Genomic DNA, 26,419 nt, shown 5'->3' on the forward strand with positions numbered 1-26,419 from the left:
TAAAAAATGTACCAGTTATTGTCACAAATTAAACACCACAAATTACTGTATATCAATGCCACCCTGCCAGCAGAGCCTTTCTTAACTCGACGAGAAAGAAAGGACTTCTGCAGAAATTGCGTTATCTTTATTGAGTATGCTCAATCTGTTGCTTGGTGACAGTTTCAAACCCTGCAGCTGAGGCCAAGTCTTGATTGCACGCCTAGACGCAATATTGACTCATTCACTCATGCATGTCGAGAAATGCCCCACTGTCCTAATAAGATTCAGAGCCAATTTTGGCATCGGCCAACATGAAGTCTTACTTAAATTTTAGCCTTTGCTACTTACAAAATTGATGAATTTCCAACAATAAGGTAAAGGAAAAGCTTAGCGTTGTTTTTAGTGTTAGGTCACGCGTGTCACGCATCTAGCGTTACTGCGTAGTTTAGCATTGTATTTCATCGCGAGGTATTGTATGTTGATTTTCCATGTGATTGTCGGGACTGTAATTGTCATGTTCGCCGGTGAAAACCCTAATTCTCGTTTCACCGCGAAAATTTTTTTTTTGACATTACTGGCATTACAAATTACCAATAACAGACTGATAACAAATTACTAATAACAAACACAATACATAGTGTTTCCTTTTTCTTTTACGTACACAATACTTAATCACATTACAATCCCACTAATCAAATTACAATCACTTCCTAAACCATGACACAATATGATTCCTACAAGAAAGAAATACACTGTATAGTCGATTCTATAAACTTCAAATAGGAAAATTTATGTATCTACATACATGTATATAAATTTGGCATCCTTCCAGTGATAGCTTTCATGATGTGCTAGTAGTGACATGCCAAATGCATTCTTATGAAACTAGAAGTTCAGAGTTTTGTCATTTGCCCCGTTGCAGGACTAATATAAGAAAATCCTCTATCATTCTGTTTCCAAGGTCCTAAATTCTTCAACTCTCTAGGTTTTGAAATTCAAAATGTAACAACTATCACCACCTTTTCCCCTAAATTAAAAGCATTCCTCTCATTATTTATAATCTTTTAATTTTTTTCCCTATTTTCTTGCTTTTTTTAGCATAATTTATATTTAATACAATTATCCAGTTTTTTTTTCAACGTTCCATACACTGTTAAGTACACTCTGCCTATAATCTGACATGTATATTTCTGTTAGTAGTTTCGTATATTAATTAATTATAATATATAATTGAGGGAGCCATACTCTCTTACAAGCCCTTTGGGCTTCCTCACCATTAGCTTTTTAAATAATTCAAATGTGACCCTATTTGGGAAAAGGGGGATTAAGGTGAATTTAGAAAACAACGTTTTAACGCGTTTAATCGCGTTCGTCGAAACGCGTGGAAACGCATTTTTTGTGCGTTTAAACAGATTTTTAACGCGTTTAAACAAACGGCTCTGTTGCGCTTCAATTACTGCATTTCGTATGCTGAAAAGTACGCTAATTTAGTTGTATTTGAATGAATAAATTACCTGTTCTATTATATGAAATGCGGAGATTAGGGTGCATGTCTTCCAACCCACTGTGTCAAAATGATCAATTCATCAGCAAACTTACCTTTTGCCTTTCCTTTTTACATTGCAGCAAGAATCACATTCCGTCTATAATAATTTACTATCCTTTTTTCTGTGAGCGCCTCATGCGCACCGACTTTAGCCCACTTGCAGTGCACGAATCTCGTGCTATCAACAACGGCAACCAGACAATTAGCACACGCAGGAAAGAAGATTCGGTTTTCGAGTCTTCCTAAGAATGGAGCAAGCAGTCGCATTTGAGCCTACGGATTCTGCAGACAAGAGCCAACGATATTGCTCAAAGAAACGCGAACCACTGAACGATGCTTCAAAAATGTTTCCATTAGCGCATCAGGTTTCACTAAGAGGCTGGTCAATCATTTGTCTCAAGCTTGTTTTAATATTTTTAAACTCTTTAAAATTTTCACATTCTCCTCCTTCGTGTTTTCCTCTTCGGAATTTTTGGCGACAAAAAGAGCACGTCGCCAGAATGAAGCAGAATCGAAGTGATGACGCCGCTAGCCTTCGGAATGTGTCATATGTTATCACTCGAGTAGACTGGTCACGATGTCGTAACGCTCGCCCCGCAACAACTGAAAAATCAGGTTTTCGCCCCATAGCGACGAAAAAATTGGATTGTTTGTACCATTATTGATAATGCCTCGAGAAAATAGAAATTACAGAAAACAGGCTGTCAACATTTAACCACCTTCAGAAGGACGTAATTCAAAGAATGAGCGAATCACATTAACATTTCATCGAAATGTGACAAAGTAAACATCGCATTGACCAAATACTTCTGGGTTGTGTAATTCTCTCCATTGTTATCGATCGTGGGGAAACAGAAACCTAAATGTCCAGTTGCGTGAGAAGTAGGGAGCGATTCAGTGAAACTAGGAACGTTTTTAGATTCGCGAACATTTGGTAGTATCGCAAGTATTTACCGGTTTTTCTGATCAGCGAATTGATTTTTTTGGAACTTCCTTGGTGATCACGAACAGGCTTTCCATCGATAGTCTTAATTTATTTGTTATGGATTCTTTCAGTTGTCGCTATAATAATATAATTATTGTGGGACTGTGAGAGAAGTAGCGAACGATTTAACGAAAGCAAGAGCCGTTTTTCGCTATCTTTATGACCGGTACCTTCCGGTGTGATTAATGGCTCGAAGTTGAAGCTTTGGCCGAGGACACTGAATATATCTGCTCTCGTTCGCTCATGAAATAGGTTTCCTCTGCCAACTGCAAATCACCCGCGAATGTTTCGGGAAGGTTGGATGGGTTCAGAGAAGTATGATCCATTTCTTTCAGAGCTTTGCTGTTTTTGTTATTTCAGAGGTTGAAAGCGCTATCATATTGTTGCAAGTTATCGTGCTTGTGTCTTGGCGCTTCACTATCTGCCTATTCAACCCCTTTTCATTATCGCAAATCATAAACAAACAGGAAATTAAACAAACTGATGTCTCCTTTTGACAAGTACTAAATGACCAAAAAGTCTAAAATTTCGGAAGGTTGCGTGACTCATCGCGACAAATATGAAGATCAGTTTATTTCTTTTGACCGGTAAACAGCGAGTCATCGATCAATTTCTTTTCTAATGGCTTGAACGTAACACTTTAAATGCAGCTTTAGTTGAGCCCTGTCATGATGGTACGAGTTGTTTTATCTTCGTTCGGTTAATTGGGCCTTGGTCGTCGCCGGGGTCGTCGCTCAGAGTCGGAAGACAGCCGCTATGTCAACTGCCTTGATTAAACATGAATAAAGGAAAAATGGTGGTAAGTTTTGCATGTGAAGAATGCCTCAGCTGGTATCCCCAATGCAGAATTTTATTTGATTGATTTGTAAGTGTTTGCGACTCTACTAAGACCAACATGAACAGCATTCAACAATCAACGTTCTGTTGTACATTTCTAAAACAGGATCACACATGACAAGAGAAACCTACTGACGACCCTCGCTAATCACAGGGTACACATCAAAGCAAACTTGTGCTTAACACCATCTTGAAAATTCATTTGTACATTCCTCACTTCATTTGAAACAAATTTCTATTGTTTATGCTCATGATTTACCGTTAGAGTCGCTAAGTAAGTGTTTTGTTTTTTCCTCAGAGAACGCCGCCAATTTAGGCATGTTTAGGTTGGACTAATTCGCATTTCTTCTCTTTTCCGAGTACTTGCAGCGACTAAAACAATCAAGATTTCGATGGTTTGTCGAGCTGCATTGTTTAAATAAATCACAGTTAACCCCAGATGACACCCATTAATAATATTATAGCAAGCAGCCATTTAATTATGCGCTCACTTGAGGTAAATTAACAGCGTTTAAACGCGTCGTTTGTGTAAAGCTTTTCCGACATGAAATCTTACGCACGCGTTTTTTTCGCGTTTAAACGTTGTTTAAATGCGTTTAAACGGTGTTTTAACGCGTTTGCGTTTAAAACGATAGAAAACGCGTTTTTTTGTTATTCACCTTAATCCCCTTTTTCCTAAATAAGGTCACAAATACTATGCTCTGTACTGAGGCAAACACGAGCAAGCAGACACTTTGTGAACTTATTGAAACCCATGTTCATGTTATTAAGGGCAATTCTGAACATATATAAAATGTATCTGTTATTTTTGCCACTAGATTCTCCTATGTGCACTTTGAACAACTGGAGCCAGATCAGCGAAATATCCCATGTACCTTTCCTTGAAGAGCTCCAAAAGAATGCAACCATGCATGAATAGAAACTTACTTGAGGTTTAAACATGTAAGCAACTCCTGCTCCTGCACCCTCAAGGCTCACTCCACGACCAAAGAAGATTGTCAGCACAATATAGGGAAAGGTAGCCGTGAAGTAGACAGCCTGAAATTGAAAAATGTACAATTATTATAGATGTTTATATTGAGAAAATAAATATAATTATTGCAAAAATGAAGCACAACAATATTATTAATTTTTGTTACATGACTAGCTCCGTAAGTAGGCAAGATGAACCACATCTCACGCTGTGATTAGCTACCTGAGTGAGCAAGATGGAGCCATCTTGCACACTCAGATCTCCTACAAGATCAAAGATCATTTTGTGGTGTTTTATCACATATAATACATCCTATATTGACCAAGCTTGTTCCATCAAGATGGCTGGATATTGGCCTCGTTCTTTTTTTGCCTTTTTATGGACCGAGACAAAACAAGCAAAAACAGAACTTGGCCAATATCAGCCATCTTGACCTACATGTAACGCTTGGTCAATAACCCATATAAACTCAGAGGAGAGTAATAATAATAACCACATCAAAAAGGACACCTTTTTGGGAAGATGTCTGAAGCAAACAGTATAAAAACCAAAATTACAACTGCAATAATACATGTACAGTGCAAATTTCAAAAAAACTTAACTTGAGAAAAATACAGTAAAACTGGCATACTTTAGTTTAAGAAAAAGAATTCTGGAATTCAATCTGAGACTGATGGTTCACATTTAAGCATAAAAATCTATTATCTTGCACATTGATTTTCTCAGTGTGTTTTCGAAATTCCAAGATTATGTAGGGCAACCCTACAACTCCATCTTTTCCTGATTTTTACCTCTAAAAGGGAAACACTGTTTAAATGTAGAAGCGATGCTTTATTGCATTTGACAAAGAAGAACGTCCGTCATGATCATGCCAGACCCACAGTACATGTCCCTTGGGTATCAGCATTTGGACACCATAATGGACTGGAGGGCTGGCACAAATGGCCTTGACCTCATGTTATCTGGCCCTCTGACAGGGTGCGGGAAAAAAATTAAAATTGTGCGCTATTTTGGAGGCCAATTGTGCGGGTAAATTATTCTTTGGAACAAGGAAAATCTCGAGTTATTGTGGAAGTGAAAGATGTAAAACCATCGACCAAGAAGTAGAAAAAACTGAAACCGAATTCACACACGAGGAAGAATCGCGAGAAGAAAATGATGCTCAATTTCCAAATTCGAAACCTCGCAATTTTTAGACAACATGGTTAAATAATCACAAGTCGTTACGGTACGAAAACAACAGGATCTTTTGTCACTTTTGTGGCTGGCGAGAAAGAAAAACCCTTTTGGGGGCGACAAGGGCTGCCCCAACTGTTGCCTTAATGTGTCCCTTTGCAAGGGCCACAGAGGGACAAATTGTCTCCTAAGGCAATACAGCTGGCTCAAACCCTGCTTATATCCCACAAATCTGATATTACATTATATCACATGAATTAAGTATTCCCTAATAATAATTGTCTTTTAATAAAAATGATAATTAACAACTATTCACCAAAGTGGAGGTGGCTAGCAGTGGATATTTACCGAGCCGCGAGGCTATGCCGCGAAGCTATGCCACTGACACTGAGGTGAATAGTTGTTTTAGTATATACTAAAACAGTGAGATAATATACCCCGTACGAAACGTACGACCTTTACGCAGCGCTGCTTTAGCGACTGACCAGCGTTGCCCTTATATCTGCAGAAAGGTTGCACGATGGCTGCATCGATAGCACTGCGGGAGTTTCGAAAAATGACTGCGCGTAAGACATCTCAAAGACATCTCAAAGTCACTTAAGCGCTGCAGCAGGACGTGCTGCACTTGAAACAAACAACCGTTTAGCAGCGCTGCTTTTGCGACTCACAAACGCTGCTCGAGAAGACTGTTTGCTAAGCACTGCAGGACTTCTGAATGATCGCTGCATCGGTGATGCATTAGCGACCCTTTCGTTGCAGATGTGTTGCAAGAGAGCTGCTTTAATACCTTCGCGTTGCTTTAACGCTGCAGGTAGGATGTCGCGTGATGCGAGAGGTTTTCTTGGTCTAAGAAAAGGTACCTTGAGAAGCCTTTTAATTTAATGGCCACCAACAACAAGCCGATCAATCGAAAAATGGGTACAAGCAAAGTATCAAGAGTATCAATTAAATATATTTTGCATAGCGGAGGAGTTACAGGCAAGCTATATAATGAGCTGTACGATGTACAAAAATATTCTACCCAAAGAGCTTCTTCACTGTTGCGTTGTTACATTAACGGCGCGGGGCATTAACTGATCATGACTGATGCGAGCAGGATTCTTTAAAGCCGTCACGAAAGATGATATTGTTCACACAGCTATCTGATTTAATACATTGCAGTTCTCTGATCATTTCATGTGTCTCTATAGGTAGCCCAAGCTCGATATATGAGTATCCGCACAGTGCTATATTACGCGAGAGTAGAAATATAAGGATTTGTATCGGTAAAACGGTTTTCCTCAAAGTTCTGAAAACTACTGACGATTTAAAATAAAAAACACGTTACCTTGCTTCAGTCTTATATTTATTTGATTCTGGTACGGTTTCTGGGTCGATTTAGAGCGATTTAGGTGGTTTTTGGTTCCTCTTCTTTCCCAAGGTTGGGCACCGAGACGAAGTTGCCGAATGGAATCATTCAAGAAAAAAGGCCATAAATTCGTTCCCAACGCTTCGATTTCCTCGATATTCCACGTAGATCACGGACGATTCCTCCGCTACCCATTTGTCTTCTTTATTTGAGCCTCTTGTACACTGAGAAGGATTTAAGGGCCGCCAAACTCTGCAAACATTTGCTTCGAGAGCCATCAAGTAATGCTTTGTTCACAACTCTAACCGTTGGAAGATCGCTTAGCGACCCGCGATTGGTCAATGGGCACAGTGGTGACCAATCGTAAGTCTTATCGCGGGTCGCTGAAGGGGGTCGCTAAAACTATCGCTCCATTCGGACCGAAAATGCGAAATAATCGTGGTGTGCATTGCTGGCGTCGATTTCCCTTGTCATTGAAACGTTTTTGTATCGATCAACATGTTGGGCTTAAATATAAGCTCCGGCGATACAGTACGAGGTTTGAAATCGCAATTTTCTACAGAATACAACATTTTAATGAGAATGTATTTGTGACTTGAGTTGTCGAAGTTTTATAACCTTCAAGACTGGATATACCTTACGTACGTATACAGCCGTTGATTATAGATATCTTTCAGTTACATGTATAGCCCTGACGTTAAGGCAAATTAAGATGCACAAAGCTGCTTATTAAGCGTTGCTTTTACGTTGCTAAACACTGCAACCTTTTACTTACGATTGATCTTTTAGTCGAAGCATTTGAGCAACGATGTACAGCGCTGCGTGAGCATTGCTTTGTCGGTCTTAAACATTCCAAACTTTTCCTCGAAAGTATTTTTCAGTCGCAGCTTTTAAGCAACGATATACAGCGCTGCTTTACCATTGCTTTTTCGTTGTTAGGCATTGCAACCTTTCTGCAGCGCTCGATATTCTGCTTGTGAAGCTTGGTGAACGCATGAACGTCGCATAAAGGACGCATAAGCACTGTGCAACCTAAAATATGAAGTTGCGCAGCGCTGCAAGAGCGTTGCGCTGTTCGTACGGGACAGCACAAAAAATTAATTTGGATGTTTTCTTCACTTGTCACGGATGCAAATCGGGACGCCATTTTTTCCCCAGTTACTCGGAGGTAAATAGCACAGGATATTCAGATTTTGACGAGCCAATCAGCACGCGAGTTCAACACTATCCACTGTTTTAGTAAATACTAATAATAATTATTATTATTAGCAACAAGATAACAATCAAAATACAATGCTTATAGTTTGATACCTTCATTGCTGAACAATAACACTAGGATAGGGTACAAAACGGTTCTCCTCAAAATACAACTACTTTCAAATGCCTCATCTATGACAACTCACTAATTCTTGATTTCTGCTTAGTTAGATTTGCTATATACTGAGAATACTTGTTTTGACCATAAACAGTCTTAAAGTAAAATGTTTTACCAATTTAAAATAAAAATTACTTGGCCTGCAAGCTTTGTAAAGCACCAGGTTGGTGAAACTTTATTTAAACAACATGCTCACTCAGTTTTGACCTACCTTTCCAGCCGATTGGACACCTCTCATCATACACAGGAACACCACAGCCCAGGCCACCAACAAGACCAACACAAGATGCCAAACAAGTCCACCGCTCTGTTCAATAGATGATGAGGCATTAAGAGCTTTGTTGTACCAATAGTATTGCGTGCGGCCAGCTTCTTTACACTCTTCCAATAAAGTACCATTGGACGTCATGGGGCAGGAAGAATAAGGTAGAGGATCTTGGAACGATGCAAACAGATAATAGAAACACCATGCAATGATCATGTTGTAATACATCCCCACCAGCAGGCATACCACAACACAAGCATAGCCCAAACCACCAAGGTAAGGGTGTATAGCATTCCATACTCCCACAGATCCTTGTCGCAGACTCTGGCCAATTGCAAGTTCCAGAAAGAACAACGGGATGCCCAGAAGAAACAAGCTCAAAAAGTATGGAATCAAAAATGCACCTGTGAAGAGCAATCAATAATTAAAAGTTAAATTATAGACAACTTCAAGGGAGTAAAGTTAAATTATAGTGAAAAATATTCTGTGAGTAGTGTTAGTGTAATGACCACTGTGGAACTGTTTGATTTCCAGATTCAACATCATAATATTGTATTATGTAGGTTGGTTGTTGGTTCTCTACTCTAAGTAAGATGTTTCCCTCCTGGTACATGTGCATGTATTCTGGTTCTCATGTGCTTTGATTTAATTTACAGTCTTCACAATAACTTTTAGTAGAGCACCTATACTTGGGGGTGCAGAGATTGATGGTGCAGTGGTGAGAGCACTCGCCTCCCACCAATGTGGCCCGGGTTCGATTCCCAGACTAGGCGTCATATGTGGGTTGAGTTTGTTGGTTCTCTACTCTGAACCGAGAGGTTTTCTACGGGTACTCTGGTTTTCTTTTTTTTTTGCGTTAACTTGTTAATTTCAATTTACATTGTCCCCGATTAGTGCTCTACGGCACTAGAAGATTAGATCCTTAAATAAAGTTCCTTTCCTTTCCTTTCCTTTCCATAAGTTTGAGACTGTCGTAACACTAAAATTATATTATTATATGCTCCAGTCAAACTGGACATTACTAAACCACAAAACAGCAAAATCAAGCACCAAAACAGTCTGAAACAAGACTTTAATTTGTATTCAGATTGCGCATCGAGGGACTTACAACTGGAGACTGAGACTACCCCACAAAATTCTCAACAGAACAAACATTTGCTGAATTTGCTTCCTTGCAAGTTTCGGTGATTGAGTAAAAAAAAGTAGAAAAGAATACGGTAGCTAAATTCTGTGTTTTGGTGTTTCACTTCGCTTCGTCAAACTTAGATTTCAGCATTACTTCCAGGGACCTCAGAGGCTGTTTTCAGGTGTTTGAATCCCCCCACTCCCAACTCTGATTGTTTAGGTGTCGCCGAACATCTAGTTCCCATTTTTCAAAAGGGAAAAAGTAATTTTCCCCAAATCAAAACCAACACATTGTCATACCACAAAAAACACTGCCATAAAATGTTCCCTGTGGTCTTTTACAAAAAATATGCTACATTTATTGGAATGTTTTCATTAAAACCTAGCACGTCACATTAGACAAGAGTCAAGACTAGTCACCTCAAGCAATATTTAACCTTGTGTTGTAAAGCAGGACGTTTTTCGCGCTCTTTTGCATCCAATGTTTCAAAGCGATTTTTTTCTAACATTTCAGCATCACTAAACGATTCCTCATTCCTTCAGCACCAAGAAGCATATAGTTCACAAATGAATCGCTTCAGATCATTTTACTTAAATTATCAGATCAACTGGTAAAAACTTTGAATGAACCAAGTGTAGAAGTAACGCAAAAACCATGCGTGACCGAGCGAGTTTCATACATGTGCGATCCCGGCGCACAAATTAAACACGAGAAAGGATCGAGAAAGATTGCTTATCGCACCGTCATTCATGACACAATCAGCAAGGTACTTGGGCACGATGAAAAGTAAACACAGAAACTAGAAAAAGCGTCAAAGATGAGACACAAAATTATCAAAGATAGCAAAGCTTGAAACCACTTGAAACGAGAGAAGATGTGACATCATGATGGACAGGCGTGTCTCACTGAGCTCTCCGAAGTTTGGCTTCTTTGTTACTATATTTTTACTAGTTTTTAGCCGTATTGGTCTCTTTCTGGCTCTTGGGGGTAACGGCGATCTGGCTGCATCGTATGGTCCACGGAAACCCGCATTGTGCAATGAAAACTATGATTTTTCTGTACCTGCTCATTGCTACGAAGGTCGCCATCTTGGAAATCTCTCAGGAAGAAGGAAGAGGTACTTCACTTTCAAAGTAAGCTATTATCCAAATGCTGATGCCTCCTTCCAAATACAGAACATTATTACAACTGGGGATATTGCCCTCAATCCTGGACCAACCAATTCAACCGTTAAGTGCTCTGTTTGTGGGAAGACCGTTGCTCGCAACCATCGCGCAGTTGAATGTGACGCGTGTTCGCTGTGGTGCCACATTAAATGTGGTAAGGTGAATGCCAAGACATACATCGATATGATGAATACCTCCCAATTGCAGTGGACCTGTCCTGTCTGCCTAACAAACCTACAATCTAATGCCTGTTTAACAAATCTACAACCCACTGCCTCTGCGAGTGAAATGCCTGTACGTGCCAATTGCCAAGATTCTGAAATTGATGTGTACAAAATGCTTAGGTCTACTCTAGGAAATTGGAACCTAAAAATTGGGCACATAAATGTTAACGGTCTTCTTGCAAAATTAGCTGACATCCACCTTCTACTTAGTGAAGTCAAATTTGATGTACTGGGAATTACTGAGACTCATTTAACAGATGACATATCTAACAATTTAATTAAAATAACAGGTTATGACCTAGTAAGGCGTGATAGGTCAGGATCTAAAGGAGGAGGTGTGGTGATATATTTTCGTGATGGTCTAAATGTTTATGAGGACCTGAAATGGAACGTTGATCAAGAATTGAAGGCAGTGTGGTTAAATATAACAATTCGCTCCCAATCAACCCTAATTGGCTGTTTATATCGTCCACCTAAATCTACTACCTTCTTCAATTCCCTACATGCCCTGTTGAACAGGATTTGGATTAAAAGGAAGAATGTTATATTGCTTGGTGATTTCAACTCTAATTTGATGAGTGATTCCCATTCAGCCCAGGACTCATCCCAGGCTGGCAAAAGGCTGAAGAGCATACTTGGCAGCTTTGGATACTCAAATCTTATTGAATCATCAACACGAGTCACTGCTAAGTCTAAGTCGTTAATTGACCTTATTATTGTTAGCCCCAATCATCGCACATCTAATATCTTAGCTGGTTCTTTGGATTTGGGGATCTCTGATCACCATCTTACATACGCAGTATTTTCTAATAAGATGAATAAACGTAAGCCCAAGATAATCACTGTTAAGAATTATAAGTCAATGGACATTGAAAGTCTACAGAATGACTTAGAGGAGGCCCCATGGCATATTGTAAATTCTGTTGAAGAACTTGAGGACAGTGTTCATTTATGGGAGACTATGTTCAAAGGAATTGTGGATTCTCACATAAAAAGAAGGAAAGTTAAGATTAGAAATAAATCGCTTCCATGGATTGACATTGGGATCAGAAAGGCTATGAATGAACGATACAAGAATTTGAAATCAGCCCAAGAAAAACCTGATGATAATGCTCTATGGAAACTGTACAAGATTAAAAGAAATAGTGTCAAAAAGATGTTAAGGAAAGCTGAAGCCCAATATTGGATTAAGCTAGCAGATAATGCATCCACTCCTAAAGATCAAGGCTGTTGCCTAACAGGAGCCCGGTAGCCTGGGGCTCCCAAAGAATAGCTCTGGGCGCCTTAATTTTCGCAGCAACACCTTTCACTTCATATGATGGGCTCCTAAGTTCTCAGCGTTTAGCTCTGAGGGCTCCTTTAAAATTTTCTTAGGCAGCAGCCTTGCTAAAGATTTTTGGAAAATATCAAACCAAATCCTTGGTAAGAGCACAAACACAAGAACTGGTCCATTACAAGACACAGATGGCAACATAATAACTGATGAAGAGCAAAAAGCAGATTTATTGAACAAGTCGTTTTTAGATACTGCTATTAATCTTACAAGGAACTTAGACCCAGTCCCCATTGACACTACTTGTTTTATAAATAGGGTTACTCCGACTATTGAAAATTTCTCGATTTCATGGGATGAGATCAAGAATGATGTTCTTAAATCCCTTCAGCCAAATAAGCCGGTGGGCCCTGATCAAGTTTCACCTAAAGCAGGGTTCTTGCTAAGTTTTTGCACAGGAGGTAAAAAACCAAAAATAGCAGGTAACTTTGTTACCTGCCCCTGCATGGGTTGGCAAGCTCAAGTCTTAACTTGACGTTCGTATTGATCGCTGTCACATGCCAGCAGCTGCTAAATTAATTTAATACTCAGCAAAAGAAAAGTAGGTTATGCTACTTCATTGGCAGTCACCTAGGGGGGTCCGGGGGCATGCCCCCCCGGAAAAATTTTGAAAATTTGAGTCCCTGAAATGCGATTTTCTGCATTTTCAGAAAAGATTTACAAAATTCTAAAGGTACAAAAATGTCCCATAAAATCTCAAAAGTAACACTTTTTTGACATCTGCATTCAATAATTTATGTAACTTCTTTGATTAATATTGCCGTTTAAGAAGTAAAAGTTCTGGGTTTTCGTATTTACAAAACAACAACACTGACTAGCTCGCAACTAGCTATCAGCATTAACCTATACTTCAATGTTAACCATTATAGCTTACGCTTATGTGCTTTGTTGTATTCATAAGTAACAGATTTAGCTGCTTTTAGGACGGACGCTGGAGGCGTAAAAGTCTTAGTGTGAGAAAGTGGTGTCTACGCGTGTGGGCGTGAGAAATATATCAAATGCGTGTGTCTCACGCAAAATGCGTGAGAGTTGGAAGGTCTGCAAATGGTATATTTTCGAAACAATAACATGTGCCAGATATCTTCACAGGATTGGTTGGAGGTGGAAAGCAATATTTTCCCATAAACGAAATGTAATTTCACCTTTGAACAGACGAACATTCCTTGGATAATTTCGGTAAATATTTCAGTGAAACAGCCGGTAACATTTACTTGAATAGCCGGTAAAAATAACCGGTTACCGGCTCTTAACAAGAACCCTGCTAAAGATCTTAGATTAGCTCAGGATTCTGTGATACAAGGGTTGTTTGAGGTTTTCAAAAAGAGCAGGGATTGTTGTAGATTCCCCCAGCAGTGGAAGGAATCCTTAGTTACTGCTCTTTTTAAAAAAGGGAGTAAATTGGATCCTAATAATTATAGACCTATATCTTTGCTTAGTGTCCCAGGAAAACTGCTTGAAAGGGTTGTATGTAAGTCCTTTGATGGTCATATTTTATCTAATAGTATTTTAACTAATAAGCAATGGGGCTTTAGAAAAGGTTATTCAACTGAAAGTCTTCTGCTACATCTTACTGAAGCTTGGAGAGAGGCTTTAGATGGAGGTCGCAAGGTTGGAGTGTTATTCATTGATTTCCGTAAGGCTTTTGATTGTGTAAATCACACTATCCTTGTTGAAAAACTTAAAGGAATTGGAGTTATGGGTAGTATGTGGAATTGGATCAATGATTACCTCTCCAACCGTGTGCAAAGGACTCAAGTTAATGGTATAAGATCGGATTTAAGACCTGTTAAAGTTGGAGTACCCCAAGGGTCCTTATTAGGTCCCAGACTCTTTGCAACTTATGTAAATGATTTACCAGATCATGTTAACAGAGGGGCGTTATATATGTATGCGGACGATACAACAATTTATGTAATAGGTGACACTGTTGATGAGATCGTTCTTGTTTTACAAGAGGTTCTTGACCAGGTGTATACCTGGTGCCTTATGAATAGACTGATTATTCACGAGGGTAAATCTGAGGCAATGATTTTGAGCATTAATCCCTTCATTGGTCCTTTGAAACCTCTGAAGTTGGGTGAGGATTTTATTCAGTACATATCCTCTACTGCTTGTCTCGGGGTTACCATCGATGATAAACTGTCTTGGTCTCAGCATAATAAATTTATTATACCCATATTAAATCAATTTGTGTGTCATTCAATAGTAAAGTCAAAATACTGAGAGGTATAAGTTTTTTACCTAAATCTATGCTAGAAACTCTGTACTTTAAGACTGTAATCCCAAGTGTCCTCTATGGGGTTGTGGTTTGGGGCTCTGGCTCCAAATTTAAAGAACTAGAATTGATACATATTAGAGCCGCTAGACTAATTCATAAGTTGCCAAAGGGCATGACTGATGAAGATATTTTAGCAAGAGCGGGGTGGATGCCTCTTGAATATTTTTATAAATTTCGTATTTTAATGATTACTCATAAGGCTTTTTATAATTTAGGTTTAGAGGAAATAAATTCATTAGTTGTTAGGACCTGTAAGAGCTATAATCTTAGGAAATCTTTAAATATTTTAGTTAATAGACCAAACACTGAGCTCGGTCGTAATTCCTTTGTACACAGGGCTGCAATCGCCTGGAATTTCCTGTCTGATAGTGTAAGATCTTTTTCTAATCAAACAGGCTTTAAAAATGGACTGAAGCAGTTAAAACATACTGTTATGAATATCACTTTTGAAAAAGACAGCTCAGTAGTTTATAATAAGCATGCCGATTTTTATTATTATTAATACATATTTTATGCTTTATTTATTTTTAGCGATTATTTATCTTATTTATTCAAAGTATAATCACTACCATATGTATGTATCGTTAATTTTATTACAGTAGGTCCACATCAGCTGTAAAGTTGCTTTTTTCCTCTTGACCTGCTTTACTAAATAAAGTTATGTATGTATGTACATGAAGTCTGATACTATGACTTTTCACTTGTCAAGATATTGAACACGATAACAAATTTATCATTCAATCAGAAAATTAACCTTTGCCAAAATAAACACGAAAATCGTACGAAAAAAGGTCATAAAAAAAACTTACGTATAGCTTTCAGTGCGTGTTGAGTAAACGCGTCTACATAAATAAACCTAAGCTTAGATTTCATTTCTTTTTCTTGTCTTCGATTAAAAGCTGAAGAAAGGAAAAGCAGAAGGCTCGCGTTGAAATGCGATAAGCTCGAACTCAGATCATTTCAAAACGAAAATGACCTCGAGTTCACATGGATCATGAACCGGAACGTTCTTCCATGGTTTCGAAGGCGTCGGCGAAAATAGGACCAGGGCCCAGTTCCTCAAAAGCCGATTAACGCTAATCTAAGATTAAAAATTAACCAAGCAGTTTATTTCTCTACTCCCAAATGCTGTTCAACGCAGATTTTCGGCAGAACTTTACATGAAAAGACGTCAATCTTGAAAAACAAAAATAAGAAAAAGAAACTTTCACCAAAAAGTTGAAAACGTGAAACAAAAGTTTACGCTAATCCTGGATTAAGTTAATCGGCTTTCGAGGAACCGGGCCCATGACAGTAAATTTAACCCTCTTGGTTAAAAACAATCGCCAACTTGGAGAAAGCAAGCAAAACTTCGGGAAAATTGTACCACATTCCAAGAAAAGGAATATGTCACGACACGATAAAATGTTACTGGGATTTCCAAAATTTAACCTCAATCACCTCGAAGTTGCCGGTTGGCCCTATTATAATTGGTCTGAACCCAGAATACATTAAAATGCAAAATACCTCCTCCGTTTTTCTGGCAAAGGTAAGGAAATCTCCAAACATTTCCAAGACCCACGGCGAAACCAACAGTGGCCAAAATAAACTCGATCTTGTTGCCCCATCCTCCACGATCTTCATCCACAATCTCCACTTTTTCGGGGTCCTTTACAGCTTCTGCGGGTTTTTGCTCTACAGCGGAGCTTTCTTCCTTTGGAGGGGATATTGCTACATTCAAAATACCATCTTTCATAGTTACCGAAGTCATAGTTGCAAAGGAGCCAAACCCACGGCGATTGCTTCGCGCGTAGCCTGTGCACAGACCCCCCATCCCCTCAAAAAAAAAATCGGAGAGGAACGGTCTGTGATTAGCCTGTGTACAGACCGCCCCTCCCCTCAAAAAAAAATCGGAGAGGAACGGTCTGTGATTTACCGTTGATAATCGTGTTCCATACCACGTGATTTTTCCTGGAATGTGTGGAAAATGATTTGATTGGTTATTACCGATCGATCACTACATCATTGAAACAACGAGTTTAGATTGGCTTTTATTTTTATTTCTCCACATCAACACCGTGAGAACCACCGTGAGAGATTTTACGATGAGTTCGTTCGTGTGTACTTTGAGCACGGTACGAAATACGAATAAAAATCTTTTTGATCGTCAAAGAGGTTTTTCTTTTAAAGTACGAGCGGAATTGATATCTATGGAGTGTAAAGTGGAAATCGATTCGACGTACATTTGTAGGAACTGTCAGCGCAAAAGAAACGAAAGCGCTCTTCACGAGGTGAATATAGCACTATTCAAAAGATTGTCCACTCGAAAACGTCTCCCGCTATTCCTTACCAGTCAATGTAATCCCAACCAGCCTAGCCATTCTCAAGTACAATTACAAAGCGTGATGCCATGGAAGATTTGAGAATGTACACACCGAGGAAAATAACAGCTCATTGGCAACGATCTGTGCTGTTTTGAAGATCAGAGCCGTACCTGGTTGGAAGACTTGCAAATACATCCTCTCCTTTAAAGAGTGCTTCTATGCTATAAAGCCAAGGTATCTTAAAACTATCGGAGATGCTCTTCGATGCACGCTTGAAATCTACCTCATTGACCACCATTTTGAGAATTTAGCTCCAAACGAAACAGGGTTTCGACAAAACACTGACCCCCGGTCAACTGACCTCCTTACTGACCCCCTATAAAATCAATGGGAAAATGAATACTGCTTACTTAAGCCTCAACACCCCTTTTTAAACAGCATTGTTCAACAATATTTAAGTCTAAGCACCCATTTTAAAAAGGTGAGTTTTCGATTATTGTTGTGATGGCCGATTACTTCATGTAAGCTAACCTTTTTAAAATGGGTGCTTAGACTTAAATATTGCTGAACAATGCTGGTTAAAAAGGGTTTTTGAGGCTTAAGTAAGCAGTATTCATTTTCCCATTGATTTTATAGGGGGTCAGTAGGGGGGTCAGTAAGGGGGTCAGTTGACCGGGGGTCAGTGTTTTGTCGAAACCCAACGAAATATGAGCCACGCAAATTTTGGTCAGCGTAGATTACTAAATAATGTATGCAAAATTATTCCGGAACACGATTACTAACGGTAAATCACAGACCGTTCCTCTCCGATTTTTTTTTGAGGGGAGGGGCGGTCTGTACACAGGCTATCTGTGATTTACCTTTAGTAATATCGTGTTCCGGAATAATTTTGCATACATTATTTAGTAATCTACGCTGACCAAAATTTGCGTGGCTCATATTTCGGTTGGAGCTAAAATTCTCAAAATGGTTAGCCTGCGAGCAGGCTCACTTGATAGGCAAGGGCGGTGGAGCCGCAATCGCGAGCCGGCGAAGCCGGCGAGAAGAATGGGGCGAGGAAAAGTGATTCCTCGCCCCATTCTTCTCGCCGGCTTTGCCGGCTCTCGGTTGCGGCTCCACCGCCCTTGCCTATCAAGTGAGCCTGCTCGCAGGCTACAAAATGGTGGTCAATGAGGTAGATTTCAAGCGTCTCCGATAGTTTTAAGATACCTTGGCTTTATAGCATAGAAGCACTCTTTAAAGGAGAGGATGTATTTGCAAGTCTTCCAACCACGTACGGCTCTGATCTTCAAAACAGCACAGATCGTTGCCGATGAGCTGTTATTTTCCTCGGTGTGTACATTCTCAAATCTTCCATGGCATCACGCTTTGTAGATTATACTTGAGAATGGCTAGGCTGGTTGGGATTACATTGACTGGTAAGGAATAGCGGGAGACGTTTTCGAGTGGACAATCTTTGGAATAGTGCTATATTCACCTCGTGAAGAGCGCTTTTGTTTCTTTTGCGCTGACAATTCCTACAAATGTACGTCGAATCGATTTCCACTTTACACTCCATAGATAACAATTCCGCTCGTACTTTAAAAGAAAAACCTCTTTGACAATCAAAACGATTTTTATTCGTATTTTGTACCGTGCTCAAAGTACACACGAACGAACGAACTCTCATGGTGTTGATGTGGAGAAATAAAAATAAAAGCCAATCAAAACTCGTTGTTTCAATGATGTAATGATCGATGGGTAATAACCAATCAAATCATTTTCCACACATTCCAGAAAAAATCACGTGGTATGGAACACGGTTATCAACGGTAAATCACAGACCGTTCCTCTCCAATTTTTTTTTGAGGGGATGGGCGGTCTGTACACAGGCTACTCACGTGGTATGGAACACGGTTATCAACGGTAAATCACAGACCGTTCCTCTCCAATTTTTTTTTGAGGGGATGGGCGGTCTGTACACAGGCTACTTCGCGCGTGGACCAAATGAAAACAAACACCGACTTGGTGCACACGTGAAATGATCAAATTTCAATTTGCCATTTGGATGACTTATATCTTTGATGTTATGACAGAAGAACGGTTCGTTTAGTTATTTAAGAAACTATTTCCGGGACCTCGTGTCAATTCTTCAAATGCAAAAACTGACTTCAACAACTGCTAGTACGACACAAGGAATTCGGAGCCCGAGCGGAATGAATGAATGAATGAATGAATGAATGAATGAATGAATGAATGAAAGGACAACCAACCACACAAGGCGACATAATTGACAGCTGTCCTTCATTCAGGGGCTACACAGGCATTTCGAGCCACTTCCCAATCGAGACTCTACTCTCATGTTATCTACGCATATGATCTTTTACACAGATTGAATGTGTAACTCATAATGAACAATACGGAGACCTACGGAGCCCTGTTAGTGCCACCCGGGTGTGCGTATACTTTTTATTTTTTTCTGTCGAGACTTTTTTACTTTGGGCGTGACTTTTGTTTTTATTTATGTCAGTGGCGCGATTTTTTTTTAGCTGGAGCTACTTTTTTTACTTGGCGCGACTGCGCGACTTTTTTTATTTGGCGCGACTTTTTCTGTTTGGTGCGACTTTTTTATCTGGCGTGTCTTTTATGCCGGCACCTGGGTACGGACCTTATGTATCCCTTATTATAGTGTAATAAATATTGTAAGCAATAATCCTATAAACCCTTGTATACCCCTATGTGCCCTTGTATACCTCTATATATCCTCAAGAGAGAATGAGGTGAGAGAACGGATCCCCCTGCTCCATCATAGTTTTTTAAAGATTTTTAGTTTAAGTTCTCGTTCCCAGTTCCCAATGCCGCGCTTAACTAAAGTTTCTTTCCGTTATTACAACTGGCAAATCAGGTGCCTGTGGGGGGGGGGGGGGATCTGCTCGCTTACCTCATCTTCTTCATACCCTTGACTACCCTTGTAAACCCCTATATACCCTTGTAAACACTTGTATACTCCTATACTGCCTATATACCTGTGTGGACTCTATATACCCTTGCATTCTATACCCTTGTATACCTCTGTGTACTCTTGTATACCTCAGTATACCCCGAAAAAGCGTGATTTATGTAGTTGGCAACTGCCATTCCACTTAAGATCTCGTTCTCCTCTACAATATAATTGGCAGCTTGACTTCTTTACGCCACAGGAAGTAGTTTCACTACTTTCCACCACCTCGGGCTAGTTTCGTCCTGTAGTACAGAAATGGGTTTGTCAAGTGGGTTGATATCTCATATTGACCACCATAGAGAAATTTGAAAGCCAACGTTTCGAGCGTTATTGATAAAAAACCACGAAAGCATCCAAAAGCTTGTGTATCCTACTAATTCTCCGAAAGTCAGGCTTCAAAACCGAAGTTATTATGTCATTTTTTTGCTGCTTTATTAGACGGTCCGATAATGGAATATGGATGCCCAGTATGGCACACTGGATTACCTAACTACCTTAGCGACACTATCAAAAACATCGGTCCAGCAAGAGAGCATCTTTTACTACAAACCCCGATTTGAAATATACGGACACAATTTTTAACTTTTTGTAAGGGATATATAGGTACTTATGTCCAGAAATGCACTTAAAGGTATACAAGGGCACACAAAAGTACACAAGGTTTTATGCGGGTATACAAAGGTATTCAAGAGTATATAGAGTCCACAAAGGTATATAGGCAGTATAGGAGTATACAAGGGTATACAAGTATTTACAAGGGTATATAGGGGTTTGCAAGGGTAGTCAAGGGTATGAAGAGGATGAGGTAAGCGAGCAGATCCCCCACCCCCCCCCCCCCCTTCCTCCATACACAGGCACCTGATTTGCCAGTTGTAATAACGGAAAGAAACTTTAGTTAAGCGCAACATTGGGAACGAGAACTTAAACTAAAAATCTTTAAAAAACTATGATGGAGCAGGGGGATCCGTTCTCTAACCTCATTCTCTCTTGAGGGTATATAGAGGTATACAAGGGTACATAGTCAATCAATCAAACAAGGGTTTATAGGATTATTGCTTACAATATTTATTACACTATAATAAGGGATACATAAGGTCCGTACCCAGGCGCCGGCATAAAAGACACGCCAGATAAAAAAAGTCGCGCCAAACAAAAAAAGTGGCGCCAAATAAAAAAAATCGCGCCAAATTAAGAACAGCTTTTTTAATTTTAAAAGGCAGGACAATTGATCCCAACGGTCTTAATATCCGCGAAGAAACGTATTAGATTTCAGTTTATTATTTTAGTGATTTCCGTTATTTTTCCGTGACTCTTAGTATTTGAATTCAAAATCTTTGCAACTGCCATGTTTTATCACATTTTTTCCAGTATTACGTCAACATCCATTTACTATATATATATATATGTACATAGAAGCAATTCAATGTAAACTCTCATTGTACCTGAAGAAGGCTGGTTTGGCCAGCCGAAATATAGTACATCACTAAAATCAAATCTACGTTGTATCGGCTCTTGCTTAAAATATTTAGTTTCTCAACTTGAAATAACGCCGATCAGATCAAGCCACTGATCCAACGTACACCGACAGGAAAATTGTCCACGGTTGCTTGCTTCGAAACTCTGGAAATTAAGAAAGGTCGCGCCAAGTAAAAAAAGTCGCGCCAAATAAAAAAAGTCGCGTCACTGACACAAATAAAAACAAGAGTCACGCCCAAAGTAAAAAAGTCTCGCCAGAAGTAAATAAAAAGTATACGCACACCCGGGTGGCACTAACAGGGCTCCGTAGAGACCCACAAACGACCTTTGATCACCGGGAGGCAACATGATACGTCAGCACACAAGAGATCCCGCCACAGTGAAACCAGGGCGGAAAGAGACCGGGCGGTGAAACGAGCGGGTCCGAGCAAAAAGGTGTGATACAGTAGACTGGGGTCTACTGAAAAGCCTTTTCAAAATGGCGGCAAGTGTTGAGATCGGCGACTCACTCGAAGAATTGGAAGAATTGTTTTTACAGGACATCACAGACGACTTTTTTGATTTGAACGAGGAAAAAAATTCTTCAGATGTTCCAGACACATAGCTGATGTTGATGTAACAAACATTTTCCCTCTGTTTTTGATTGGTTCTCTCCTATAACCTATGGCCTTTAGGTAAATCCAAGTGTTTTGATTAGTGCTTTCTTGTTCAGGACTTTGCTATACAAGCCATTTCCATGGAAAAGGTTATAAGCCATGGTTTTTTTTTTTACATTTTGTTTATATTCTGGTGAGTATTTTCACGACTCGTGCTGTGTGTTGAAGTACCCAAAAGGCAAGTCAAAATACAAGTAACAACTTGGAAATATTAAGCTCTTACTAACCGAACTGGAGGGCGATACTGGGGAATATTGGTTGAACATTGTGGAACTAAAGTTAAGCACAGCGAGGTCCATACAAAAATGACCAAGGTGCAATATTCATCAGTATGGCTTGGGCAAGCTTAGTTAGAAAGTAGTTTATCATATGGTACTCGGTCCATGGTTGTCTCTTGAATTTGTGGCTTTTCAAAAACAAAAATTACACAGCTTATGACCGCTTTCAAAGAAATGGTCAGTATAGAAAAATCCTAACAAAGAAAGAACCAATCACAATGCTTGCATTTACCTCAAAACTACCTTACCGCAGGAGGAAAAGCTGGCAGGGCAAGCAACCCCCCACCCTTAGCTCAAGGTCTAGATCCGCCACTGATTACCACAATATTTTTTTGTAGTTGAATGATAATTGAGCTAATTATGTGCCTTACTGTGAGTACAATAGTTGTGCAAAGTTTAATTATGTCTTTAGAAATCAGTCATGTTCAGAGAAATTATTGGCACAGGATTTGGGTAAAGTGTTTATTGTCATTATTGAGAGCTTACTGAACACAGGCTGACCAGAGTGCACCTCAGGCTAAATGACATACCATCGTAGCTTACTAGTTAGTATGAAGAGTTATATAGTTAATGTCAAGAGAATTTGGTAAGCCTATTTATGGTTAGCTCTCACAAGCAGAAATGGTAACATGCTATTTTCAAAACAAAATTGAAAATAGAGCTAATTATTGTTACCTATTACCATTAATTATCTGAAAATAAAAGTCCTGCCTTCCACATTGTGTACACAGTGTGACATTGCAAATCGTCTAATTTGCATAATCTAAAAAAAAAATTTAAACTGGAAATATGAGACAAGATATTACAAAGTTTACAAAGTCATAAATGCTATTGCCCTCATTTTTTGAATGACCTTTACAAAAGAGTGATAAATGTATTTTTTTGGATTATAGGCTCTATAACTCAATCAATAAGACTGGAATTTTGCAGAGTGGTTAAGCATTTGAATCACAAGTTTACCCTCTGAGGGGAGTCTGAATGTCTGGGAAAAAAATCTACTTTGTGCACGAAATACAGATGACGTAAAATAATGGAAACAGGCGACAAGAAACAATATCGCTCCAAAATATAATCATGTCTTGTAAACAGTGGTTAAACAATAATTATGTTACCATTTGTGTCTGGTGCCCCAAGAAGGAACCATATTACGGTAAATTTAAGATGAACTGTCCAAGTTAAATTAAGATTAGTTATTTAATAGTAATACATGAAGCAGCAGTTAACATAGCAACCTTTGTAGCTTTCTTAATTGTTGTTGATAGAAGAATCCTCCTTACAAGAAGGGGTTTCTCTCCACTAAAACATTCACTAATTAGCAGGTAGTTTGATGGGAATACTGTGTGTAAATGGTGAGTTGAGGAAAACTCATAGGCAAAAGTTAGGGTTTGTCTGTAGAATGAGGGGGAGAAATTTACAAACTCAAGCAAACTCTCAACCCCAAAATAAGGTTAAAAAATGAAACAAACTCTGGGTGAAATTAAAAACTTTGATCAGAGAAACAGCCAGATAGTTCATGTATGAAAAACTGAATCACGTAGGAGGGATTAACAAATATTTGACCCTGAAAATTATTCAGCAGAAGTGGCTGGCTTGGTGGTGATGTGTCCGAAAAGGCTTGTGGTGTATGAGGCCACCTAAGCAGAAACAGCCACAAGTCAAAAAGGGACCTTGCCGAGTGCTGGAATATGTACTCAGTAGATCAAGGCCTTTTACTGACACCTTGAAAACAATATGACACAGAAAGTTACTGTATTGATATGTAATATATTTAATTGATTGAGTAAAAGGACTTGATCAGCCACACATTTTTTTTCTCTTCTTTAAATAAGCCCTCAGACCCCCAAGAATAGATGCCTGTGATCCTTGAGTGTGAAATAGTTATGCTATAATTTTTAAGTTCTCTTTGCGGTTTTGCTAGTCAAGCCTAACAATACAGTCATTGTTATAGTTTAAGGTATGTTCCAGGGCTTATTCTTTTAATGATTTTATTTATGTTTCACACAGTGGAACAAAATGTGATCATATTGATCAGCCACCGGTTAGCTTATTTGTTTGTGTCCAAACTGCACAAAGGCAAAGAACACAATATGGGGTTTGGGAGAGGATGGGGAGTCTTAATTAAAACGTAGCAGTAGTGACAGGCTACAAATTGCTTTCCTCGCGGGAGGATATTCTGCAAGGAACTGGAATCATTGCTTTGTCCTCAGTTGGTACAAAATATGAAGGAGTTGCCATGGAATAGTATGACTTTTTTGCATGGTCATACCTAACGGGGCAAGGACATGGTATTTACAATAACTTATCAGTTTGCATTGTTTTGCTGTGATCCATTTTAAGTCTAGTCTATATATTACCTCGAGATCAAACATTGTTTGCCATGTTATGTGAAGTGTTCTCACACATCTGTCCTTCTGTGGAATGTTTGTTGAAGCTCTTTTTTCCAGGCTTTGAAGTAATTAAGTACTTGGTTTAAGTTGGTAACACGTTGATCTGTTATTGACTGCAGTGACCTGTTATCTTTGAAGACATTCCAAAGCATTTCACATTTTCATAAATTCTTGTGTCTTTTCTGTGGTGTTGTTTTCATGCAAAGCCGCGTATTTGCAAACTTTTTCTGACAGAGTATTGACAGCAAGCTTTACTCGTATTTTATTTAAATTATCAAGATGAACTTACAAGCGCCCTGACTAAACCGTATTTGTTGTTTGCTGATTTTCCCAAGCGAGTGAAATCTTGAAAATAGTTTTTTACTGTCGGTGAAATTGACTGCGGCGGGCGATTCGTCGCGAGCGATTTAAAGTGAGCAAGTTTGAAGTTCTGAAACGCTGCTATATCCAAATATATCCAGCTGGTTTTTTACTATGTTATGTAAAAGCTATCGATCTTAAACATATCTAAAATTTAGAGTGGAGTAATGTGGAGTACTCCTAAAAGAAGCAGCGGAACACGCCTTGGTCACGAAAAGCAAGACATACCTGCATTCGACACTGTCTTACTTCACTCAAATTTAAGCAGCTTCCGACGAAAATACTTGAGTGATATTCCAACAGACAAAATAGTATTGGGTCAAAAATATCAAAAATATCAAAAAGGCCTTTAAAAAATACACTACTCGTGGCCCAAAAATAAAGAAAGAAAATTTGATTTCCAGTTCGTCGAGAGGATATTTTTGGCACCGGAAGCGCGGAAGGAGCGCTCGTGCCAGTTCTTCTCCGCATCACACATTGGACCAAGTTCCACCGCCCTATTCCGCCCTATGTATTTATGTATAAGCGCCCTGGTGAAACCTACTCAAAAAGAGCGTTCCGTAAAATTACGGACCCCGAATTACGGTTCTCTATGAGTCTCCAAAGGTTAAAAAACAAACGAAGGAAGTCTGGTTGCTTTGTTGTGTTCGTCGAAGATAATTGCACAAAACCCTGTCCTTTTTTTCAAGTCCTATATAAACGCTTTGAGATAAGAATAATTTTGTCCGATTTATAAACATTTTCCACTTGTTGGCAAGTTCTAGGATATTAAAATTAATTATAGCTAGTTGGCCTTTCCCACTCAAAATCCGACCTGGAAAGGAGAGGCAGTTTTCTTGAGAACTACCTTTTATTCCGCTCAGTATCTCTGATGTGCTCGAGAAAAATTCCGAGTTTTTATTTTCTGAACCCACTTGTCTTTGACTTCTGCTTTCCTTGAGCATAAAATTAGAATATCAAGGCTTCTTTGCCTGACAAAACTCAAACCTGGGAACAACTGGGAAACATGATACACAGGCGCGGATCCATACCGGTTTCCACCGTTTTCCGGAAAACGGTCAGCAATTTCAGAATATAAAACGAATAAATAAATAAATCTACATTGTATATATTTTTGAGAAATGTAAACTGCAAGTTGAATCGCGAAAATAGTTTTGCCCTTTTTTATTGATTCTTTTGTGCCTAATACCGGAAATAGAAAAGGGTCATAGACACGTTCTAAGCCGGCGGCAAAATTTAACAGCCGGGAAATTACTAGTCTCCCGACGGCGATTACGCCATCACATGATCGCCGCGGGTGTCTAGACCAAATAAGATTTCCCGGGCGATTTGTGCAATTCTGCTATTTCAGTTAGCCAGTTCGGA

At 39.2% G+C, this 26,419-nt stretch overlaps 1 protein-coding gene across 7 annotated transcripts in view; it reads right to left on the reverse strand.

The window, feature by feature from the left end:
- Positions 1 to 26,419, reverse strand: part of LOC137987771 (sodium-dependent neutral amino acid transporter B(0)AT3-like) — a 63,888-nt gene that overhangs the window by 27,365 nt on the left and 10,104 nt on the right. For 2 of the 7 annotated variants that reach the window (XM_068833844.1, XM_068833849.1), the window contains exons 3-5: positions 16,121 to 16,324; positions 8,434 to 8,891; positions 4,278 to 4,388 (exon numbers count right to left, since the gene is read on the reverse strand). In XM_068833844.1, coding sequence (XP_068689945.1) covers positions 4,278 to 4,388; positions 8,434 to 8,891; positions 16,121 to 16,324 — 773 coding nt within the window. Of the gene's footprint in view, positions 1 to 4,277; positions 4,389 to 8,433; positions 8,892 to 16,120; positions 16,409 to 26,419 lie in introns of those variants that run through there. The other 5 variants (XM_068833845.1, XM_068833848.1, XM_068833846.1 and 2 more) reach the window with 3 other exon arrangements.

This window comes from Montipora foliosa, unplaced genomic scaffold (assembly GCF_036669935.1).
Source record: "Montipora foliosa isolate CH-2021 unplaced genomic scaffold, ASM3666993v2 scaffold_390, whole genome shotgun sequence".
NCBI classification, from domain to species: domain Eukaryota; kingdom Metazoa; phylum Cnidaria; class Anthozoa; order Scleractinia; family Acroporidae; genus Montipora; species Montipora foliosa.